The 10,569-nt window shown below is 29.3% G+C and overlaps 1 protein-coding gene across 3 annotated transcripts in view; it reads left to right on the top strand.

The window, feature by feature from the left end:
• Nucleotides 1-314: 314 nt before the first annotated feature.
• Nucleotides 315-10,569, top strand: part of LOC143071708 (furin-like protease kpc-1) — a 77,921-nt gene continuing 67,666 nt past the window's right edge. The window contains exons 1-2 of one of the 3 annotated variants that reach the window (XM_076246200.1): nt 315-803; nt 8,824-8,922. In XM_076246200.1, coding sequence (XP_076102315.1) covers nt 645-803; nt 8,824-8,922 — 258 coding nt within the window. In that variant the 5' untranslated portion in view covers nt 315-644. Of the gene's footprint in view, nt 804-8,823; nt 8,923-9,121; nt 9,168-10,569 lie in introns of those variants that run through there. The other 2 variants (XM_076246202.1, XM_076246201.1) reach the window with 2 other exon arrangements.

The raw sequence follows: 10,569 nt of genomic DNA, 5'->3' as shown, positions 1-10,569 counted from the left end.
GCTAAATGCTTTTTTTTATACATATATTTGTTATCATTATCAGCCATCATGGTCTTCTAATTTTAAAATTTTGTTATTGGTCATTAGGGAAATTGTTAATAAGGGGTTTTCTCAAAGCTGTTATTTAAAATCAAACATGTGTGAACACTCTGCTTTAAAATGTGCATTATGTAAGTCGACAATAATATCAGAGTGATAATCCCAGCCATTGGTGACGAATGCATATAAACATTTCTACCTTTTCTCGTATTCTGTGTTAGTTACGTTTCTGTACTTTGATACTGTTTTGAAAGAAGGTCATTTCCGGTACAATTTTACGCCACCTGGAGGCCAAACAAACGTCAATAAGCATTATCGTGAATTATCGCTGATCACAGCACCTAAGCACACGATCAGTCCAAGGAAAACATATATTGATACTAAAAGCAGTTGATATTGAAAGATGGAATACGGTTGAATGTTTGTACAATTGACTGGAATGGGTCTGTTTACTCAAAGTCCGCTTTTGTTATCAGACAATTCATTTCTAGTGACCCGCTCTTAACCATTCCAGTGATTCTTTGAAGTCTTTCAACTGTTCAACATTGATTTCCATTTTTTCGATTTTTAATATTGAAGTGACGTTACCGTTATTTTAATCTGTCATGAAAATGCACTGCACCACATTCATTTTTGGAGTTATTTTATTTAAAGTTTCTTGCGGAATACAACATTACACAGATCAGTGGGCTGTTCATTTGACAGGGGGTGAAAGAGCTGCAAAAGATCTTGCTCTAAGACATGGCTTTGCTTATGTTTCTGAGGTGAGTTTGGTTCAAAAAGACTCAATACAATTTATTACAAGTCTGTTTATTATATAAATGTGCTGTCTAAAAAAATCTTTAAAATGTACTGTAGCTGTGTTGTATTTTTTTTTTTACATGCTTGTTTTTTTTTCAATTCAGTTTACTGAAAACTGAAATGTGTGCATCCTTTCAAGGACGTATATTAGATGTTAGTTATACGTCCTTGATCCTTGGTTATAATTATATACAAATATATTTATCGGTCTCATCCGAGTGCACCTAAAGTAAAACAGGAGGGAATTACGAAAGAAGAAGCATCCAGGTTGAAATAATAAGTAAAATCTTATAACAAAATATAAGAAAGGCTGTAAACATATTTTTTTTTATTACATTCATTAATTTTGTACATAAAGATAATTTATTGTTCAATAATAAAAAAAAAAGGGCATGTATCAAAATGTAACTGAACATTTTTAGTGTCAAATTAATATTGAATTCAGCATTTTAATCATATTAAAAATCATATTCTTCAGAAGATTAAATTAGATTTCTAGATAGTAATCAAACTTAGTGTTACTGATTTTTAGATAATTTTACATCATTTACATACATTTTTTAATTAATGAAAATTCAAATTATGTTAAAAATACTACAATCATGTTATAAAATTGAGAATGGAAATGGTGAATGGAGGTGTGCTTCAGCTGGCCCCTAAACAAAAATGTATACTACATGTAGTTCAGTGATAATGGACCATCATACTAAATTCTGAAATATATAAAAGAAACTAAAATTAAAAATCATACAAGACTTACAAAGGCTAGATATTACAAAATAATTTAGTGCATACATTTGTAAATTACCTTATTGGAAATGATTTAAGAAACATATATCCTGTGTATAGATGTACTCATACAATGACTATGTATATTTACATTTGTATATAACCTCATTTGAAATTATTTAAAATCATATATGTGTCAAACATAAGTATAAAAAAAATAAACTCTATATTAATTGATAAAAAACTAAAAGGTAAATTTGATAAAAACATGAGATTGAAAAAAACCTGTGTATCTACATTCTATAATTTTATTACATTTTTATTTGACATACACCATGTGTATTGTAAAAGAGATGATGCATGTAACATGAATATCATCCAAAACGAACACATTAAATGTTTACTCTAAGGATTTGATGATAAAGCTGAGAATCCCATTTCTTTGTTTATGTTTCTATCTGAAGCTGCTTTGATTAAGAATATTGTTTGTTTGGAACCTTTCTTATTTCTATGGAAACCAATTCCAAGATAAGGAAAGATGTATGAGATGCATGTTTTTCAAAACTTTGTTAAGAATCTCAAGAATGGAGAATTTATACATGTTATAATTCTGAGGGAATTCCTTAATTAATTAGACTCATGATCAGTTTTGATGGACATGTTCAAAGTAATACTGTAATGTATTAATCAATCATGTTAATATTCACAATAAATTTCATTGAACATAATGCTGTGTGTGTACAATATTAGTATGGTACAATGTACATCATATTATGGTAAACCCAATACATTTTATTTCTCTTAAAAATTTAAAAAATAAAATACATGAGATTGAAGAAGTACAAATAATTTTAACTAAGCTTATCACACACACTTAATTTTATGAAGGATGTTATTTTATAATATATTATAACCTGATGGATCATGTGGATGGATTACACAAGTTTTCGTAAATCATTCACAAGTCACAAAATATTCAGAAGTATACATAAATATATATATATCTTTCCTTATCTTGGAATTGGTTTCCATATCTTTACCATATTACTACCCGTAAACAGGCATATGGAATGCACAAGATATTTTATAAATTGAAATAAATTTCGAAAATTTTAGTTGGATTCTGTTTGCTTGTACAGAAGAATTTTAAAAGCCCTTTTTACAAGCAGTGGCTGAAGGATTTGTGTTTAAGTGTGAAGACTGCGCTTGACCAATATGACGTTAGTTATTTAAGAGATAGTAAGGACAAATTTAGTTTGGTATACTGCATGTATTTGCCACCCTCCCTCCCTATCTAACCATAATTTCTCCTTTATCTACTTGTTTACAAATGTATATTTATAGTGAAATGTGATGCATTTACATATAACTGATCGTATATATAATTATATATTTATGTTAAAGATATTATAATTAAAGGTGAACTGTAACCATTGTCCGTCTGTCTGTTCGTCATTTACATTAACTCAAAAAACACTATAGAACCAATTTCCATGAAACTTTTGTGAATTGTTCATATCGGTTGAAGTAAGCTCCCTTTCTTTTTTTTTTTTAGAAATTTTACATTTTACTCGAAATGTTTGTTTTTTGTGTTTAAAATTGGATTTTATTATAATAAAAGGGAGGGGGGAATTCAGACTGGATTTCTTGTTAGTTTTCAGACATTCACTCAAAAATACTTCGAATAGTTTTCACTAAACTTAGGTGACTTGTTTAAATCTATAAGAATAAGTTTCTTTACGTTTTTTGTAAACTAAATTCTGTTTTGACATTAACGAGTTATGGAACTTTATTAGTTGAAATAGCGACCATGTGCTCTTTATTATATATTTAGTCCTACAGAGTACAGACATGATATAAAGTTAGTTTAAAACACTCTGAAGGTAATTTTTTCAGGAGTTAAATATAAAAAAGAAGATGTGGTATGATTGCCAATGAGACAACTCTCCAAAAGAGACCAAAAATAACACAGAAATTAACAACTATAGGTCACTGTACGGCCTTCAACAATGAACAAAGCCCATACCGCATAGTCAGATATAAAAGGCCCCGAAATGACAATGTAAAACAACTCAAAGTCTTGCTTATTTAAAATTTTAAAGAAGATTTTAAAGAATGTTTTTTGAATACTGCAATTTTCATTGTTTAAGGAGATGTGATTATTTGTTCTGTCTCTCTTTAGTGGACTGTTGTACGTATTTCTTCTGTTATTGGAGATGAATATGATTTAGTTACAGATGTACATGTATCTTTAAATATATATATTATGTATTGTATGCAATTTATTTTAAAATAACCACCTCCTAAATTTCACAGGTGTTAAATCCATACATATCCATTGATAAAAAGATTTACATAGTAGATGCATACTTGTGTGGTCTTTAATGTATGGTATAGATGACTTGACAGTGACAAATTAGTAACAAAGACAAACTGCACTTTCCACATTTCAAATTCTATAAATAAGTTATATTTAATGGTACATTTACAGTGTATATGTACAAAAATGTTTGTGTTTATCATGTTTATGTAAATTATAATGTTTACCTAGGCAATACATATCATCCCATCTCATGAAATGAGTATGAGGACAAAGGTTATACAATGTATAATAAAAATCCTGTCAGACACATTTTAGTAATAATCTTTGATTTAGATGAACCAGGGATATGTATTTTAAGGCTGTATCTACATTGTACATACTTACTTGGTCATGGTCAATAGATTCTTCCAAGTATTAGAATGATTATACACCTTCTTCTTTAACCACTGGTAGTAGAATCTCTCTTTAATACAAACCCTCATTTCCACTTAGTGAATACTCATACTGAAAACTATTGACTTATAAAATTGAAAATGGAAATGGGGAATGTGTCTAAGAGACAATAACTTGACAAAAGAGCAGAAAACAGCCGAAAGGCACCAATGGGTTTTCAACACAGGGAGAAAATCCTGCACCCTCAATATAAATGTAATAAGTTTATTTATAGTAAGGCCAGTTTATTTACTTATATCCCTAGTTTTCTGTTTGGTGTGGTTTTAAAGAATTTAAAGGAGAGATGTCATTTCGCATCAAGTCTAAAGTCAAGTAGAATTGCAGTGCAAGGGTGTCTCAACCCATGTTCATTTATGTAAATAAATAAAAATGAATGAAATGTACAAACGTATAGTTAGAATGGATATTCATTCAAAGTTAATCCTTAATAATTTACACATACAACTGAAAAAAAAATTGACAGTGGAACATTTGTAATTTATTATTTGAATTCATTATTAAATGTGTGCTGCAATTTAATTGTTGGTTTAAGTTAAAAATAATGAAATTTGAAGTTTTTTGTTCATGTCTGTGTTTAATGTATATATGCATGTATTATACTATACATGTAATGTTCAAATCTAAATCATGAATGGATGAAAATATTTTTGTTTTTGTTATGACATACATGAGCATATACAAAGAAAATATTTCCTGCTACACAAAAGGCTATCAGAAAAATAATCAAGATAACTTCATAGATACTATAATACATATGGACCATAATTTGGTATTCGGCCTTTGGTTTCTTTTTGTATCCTTTTTTATAAGTTCTAAAACTTTAACTTTTATTCTGTGGGTTGTGTTGATGTTAGAATAGTATTAATGGAACAATTGAGTTTTTCGAGAAAAAATTAATGCATTTTAATTCACCGTTTACGTGACGGGAAACAAAACAGGAAACCAATCTTTATTTTCTTTATTTTGCACAATATGTTTCAAAAGACATAAATGAACACCATTACTAGTGTTACTTGCTTCATGTTAATATTTAAAATCTATTTTCAATGTTAAATTAAAGGTTTTTTTAAACGCGACAGGAAACCATAAGAAACCGAAAGCATTTTTTTAGTTTTATTTTATTGCAAAATCTGCTTAAAATGATCTGAACAGTATACTTTTTCTTAAAATCCATCTTAAATGTAACAGTATTATAAAACTCCTAAATATGTGCTTGTTTTGAAAACAATTAGTACAATTTATTCAGGAATTTCCGTATTTTCTTCATTAATACAGGATACCATAATCGTTGTATCTTGATGTTTTAGCCAAAAAAATGTATTTATATTTGGTTTTGAAATTCCAGTTATATACAATTTATTCCAAATCATTGGTAATGTAAAATTCTTTAAATCCAGTAAAGAAAACAACTTTTAACTTGGAATTAGCATATTTAAAATAGGCACCATGTGATATTTGTGACCTGTACACCATCTACATGGTTTACACATTTTAACCTACTTTAGTGGGCTAAAATCAATAAAGTTCTTCCTTTCAAGTCATGCATGGTAAAAGTTTACTTTTCCTTTGACAAGTTTATTGCGTTTCTGATAAGTGTTTGCAGAACATGAATAAAAAAAATTAATTAAAAATTGTGACAAAGATACCAACTTTGTACATTCCAAGTGTAACGGTACATTAACATGTATTTTTTTATTAAATTATCTTTATTCACTTAAAATATCCAGTAATATTTACTGCTGAAGCTAAATCAATCCAACGAACATCGGCACCATGATAGGAGACGTAATTTCGATTGAATTTTCCAAGGACCCTTTACATCGTTATTGGGAAACGAAGTGTGTTAAAACGTCGGTCAAATCTGAAATCGATTTTGTCAAGTCATTGGGCATTTATTTTCACACAAGATCGTATGTAACATTATGCACATAGGAAAAATAATAGACCCCCGGCGCAATCTCTTTGAAAATTGTATTTTCCTTTTTTAAACAAGACGAAACAAGCCTACAGATTATGTTTGCTTACATCCCGTTGGAAACAAATACAATGTTTAGACCTAGTATTTCGTATATCCGGCTGTATGGGCGTGATCACATGTTAGTCACATGTTTCACGTATGACCGGAAATGATTAGAACTTAACGACAAAAACAATTTTAATAAATAAATGGACTTCTGTTTCGTGTGAAATGTAACGCATAACGATAACGTCATTTTCTAACTTAATTATTACGAAGATCAAAACAAGAATGTAAATCATCTCTGATTTACCTGTTTGAACATCTCGCGAGAGTTTGTATTTGCATATTGTTGCAAAGAATTCTTTTACAACAAAGCAGATTAAACCATCTAAAATGTGCGTTACGAAATGGGAAACCAAAATAACGACAGTGTTCTTACATCTGCTAAAGAAATACTTATAGTTCTCGGCATTTTCTTCTCACTATTCTTATTGGTCGATGTTCTTTGTTATTTTAAAGCAAAAATTACGAATTTGCCGGTGACGATTATCTATAAATTAGTCAGCGTTATGCACTTCGGACGCGAAAAGTAACGCGAGAAACGACACACAAATACGGTCGTATAATCTTTGAAATTTGTTAATTTCTATTTTTTTTCTAGGGAAGAGTAGCACACACTTGTATGTTGATAAAAATAATGGCATCTTTAGATGTAGTTACAACTTTTCTTACAGTAATTCACATTTTATCACTTTTCTATAATTATAGGAAACGGAGCCCAATAGCAAATTATGGTCCATATACATGTATATATTTTGGCTATCCAAGTTTTTTGTGTGTGGATGATATGAATTATAATAAATTTGATCAAAGTCCATATACTAAACACTATAAATATTGCTATGAACTAAATATGGCCGATATTTATTAAAATAGATGAAATTATAACAAATTTATTACATGTATATACAGTCCCAAGACAAGAAAGTAATGCTAAAAGCTTTTTGTTATGAAGTTCACTCTAACATTCAATTTTTCTCTGACAAATGCTGGTCTCTTTGTCCTATTAAGATGAAAACATTAATACAGACACAGAAGATCTGTGGCATTCCCAGGAATCAATTGTGGTATAAAACACAGAGCCAGATGTTGGCATATAAATTATCGATCACTCTGTTAGTCTTTGTGTAATTTGATTTGTGATATGGAAATAAGGGAAAATATATTGGTTACAGTCTTTGACAGCATTTTATACAGGATAGTTGGCAATTTTACTTTGATAGTATTGATTGGTGGAAACTGCTGTTTCAACAAATCTACATTCAAATTTAAATACTCCTGGAGGGATCAATTAACCATGTTATTATTTTTTTTACTCTCAATCTGCTGATGAGTATTATCATCTATATTCGTGATCAGGGTCTGGGCAGTAAAATTTATAATGGGATCACTGTAAATTTGTTAATATGTTTTTTACCCTTTCTAATCAATACAAATATTGATGTATACTAAAAATAAGAAAGAATTTTGAGATTAAAGAATTGGGAGTGGGTTCTTTTATGAATTATCAATCGATCTATGATTAGTTGTCTCCAAACTTATATATATATACATTAATGATTGAAAACAGCTCATACATTTGTATAAACGCTATTTTCTTGTGGCTTACATGGGTACTGTACTAGTGGAACCACGAATTCAAATGTTTAAAAAATTACAAATTTTATATACCAGTAGGCTTTGTATGCAGAGATTGGCAAATCCACAAAATTGAACATCCATGAAAATGCAAGTTTTCCTCATTCCACAAAAATTGATACACATGAAAATAAATGAATCCACAGTAATTGTCTTTTAGATGTTGTCTTATCAAAATATGCACAAAAATATGATTTATTAACAATGTATGTTAATAGATTTATATCATCCAAAGTGGTATATTTACAAAATTTATAGATTTTCTTGTGTAAGGTTTGTAGTAAGACAATTGTGTAAATGATTTGAATTGTCAAGAAAATATGTCAGAAATAGCTTTTGTTGTTTAAATGTTTAATTCTCATTATACCATTGTGTTATAAGTATTGCTTTTCCATGGGATATCTATTATTTAAAGAAGATGGGTTATATCTAGAATTTGTCTTGCTTTCAATCTAATTACTTTATAAATTTTATCATTATACTTTAGGTTTAAACTTTTTAAAAGGTTCATACATGTAGTTAGAGCATAATATTACAAGAAAATAGGTGTTATTTTTTTTTTAATACTGCAATTGTCTTAACTGCTTTGATGGCATCCTTGTTTTCATCAACATGCAACAGTTCATTATTTTCAATATAACATTTGTTATTTGTTATGTATCAGCATCATGCAATTCAGTATAAGTAATAATAATACTTTTTTTCTCTTTGATGTAGAAAGAGTTTTAAAAAATAGACTGATGAAAAATTTAAACATAACAAAACTGAATAAAATAGATTTATGTATCTATATAATTTATGTATGTTTGTCTTTTTACAGATAATGCCAGACTACTATACTTTCCAACACAGAAAAGTTGCCAAACGATCAGTGTATTCCAGTTCTTTCTACCATAAAACCTTAGAACAAGAATCAAATGTAAGTTGTCAGACCTTCCTACCATAAAACCTTAGAACAAGAATCAAATATAAATTCTTAGGCCTTTCTGCCATAAAACCTGAGAACAAGAATCAAATGTAAGTTCTTAGGCCTTTCTACCATAGAACCTTAGAACTAGAATCAAATATAAGTTCTTAGGCCTTTCTACCATAAAACCTTAGAACAAGAATCAAATGTAAGTTCTCAGACCTTTCTACCATAAAACCTTAGAACAAGAATCAAATGTAAGTTCTTAGGCCTTTCTATCGTAAAACCTTATAATTAGAACAAGAATCAAATATAAGTTCTTAGGCCTTTCTACCGTAAAACCTTAGAACAAGAATCAAATGTAAGTTCTTAGACCTTTCTACCATAAAACCTTATTATACCCCATGCAACGGAGGGTATAATGTTTTTGACCCGTCCGTCCGTCAGTCCTGTTTCTTGTCATCGCAACTCCTCTCAAACCACACAACAGAATTTCACGAAACCTTTTCAGATAATAAGGACATACTATGTAGTTGTGCATATCGACGGGAAATTGCGATTCAATTTTTTTCTAGGAGTTATGCCCCTTTGAACTTATTTGCTTCAAAGTACTTCTGCAACAGTTTGTCATCTCAACTCCTCTGAAAACACACAACATAATTTCATGAAATTTTGTAGATAATAAGGATTGACAGGAAATTATTATTCAATATTTTTTCTTATACAATTTTTTTTTCTTATACTTATTTAATTTCTCCAACGACAATGTGGGGACGTGGGGTATGTGAGCATGCTCACTAAGGTTCTTTAATATTAGAACAAGAATCAAATGTAAGTTCTCACACTTTTTTGATGGAATAGAAGATAGTCTGATTGTCAATTTAGTCCTTTGTACAGATATGCATGTATGAAACAACCAAGAAATTACCAAGCATCTTCCATCATTACCTGAACTATATATACTGCCAAAGATACGTGTATCATGATGATGGGAGTTTTTACCAGCTTTGATACATGTAGGACTATGAGATCAGAAATGATATATATAGTTACTAACAACATCGTTAGTCTGTCCTTGAACTAAGTACAAGTTGCCAAGGAAAGAAATTCAAATAACATTTAAAAATGATAAAATAAGATGTTCCTTTTACAAGTGTTCTCCCCAGGCCTTTTAGTATCATGGTAATGTGATGCTATCTGAAAGGATTCTCTTATAGATTGTGTAATAGGTGTGATGCTATAATTTATAGAAAAAAGATGGATGGTAATTCAAAATTCCCTATTCAAAAAGATGCTATATGAAATTTGTATGAAGAACACTGGTTTTACACATTTCAATGAATTTATGCAGCTGATTTATCTCTGGAACCACAATCCTTGAACTAACTTATTTCTTATTCAGCAAAGACTAACTAAAGTTTGCAACAAGATGAAATTAGTAGAACAAAAAAAAAATAGCAATAAGATAAATAAGCAAAGACAACCACACACTTTTTTTCATGTTTTGCAAGCTAACATTTTGTAATTTAGAAAAATATTAATGAATAATGTTTCTCGATAAATGGTGAATTTGAAAAAGTCCTGTAAATAAACCCATATGTTCAATCTAAAAAGATTAAGGTATTTAGTGTAGGTGCATGCTGAAACTCAGTTCATTAA

This window comes from Mytilus galloprovincialis, chromosome 4 (genome assembly GCF_965363235.1).
Source record: "Mytilus galloprovincialis chromosome 4, xbMytGall1.hap1.1, whole genome shotgun sequence".
In the NCBI taxonomy this organism is placed as follows: domain Eukaryota; kingdom Metazoa; phylum Mollusca; class Bivalvia; order Mytilida; family Mytilidae; genus Mytilus; species Mytilus galloprovincialis.
The sequence above is the reverse complement of the archived record's forward strand: the minus strand, read 5'-3'. Positions and strand labels throughout refer to the sequence as shown.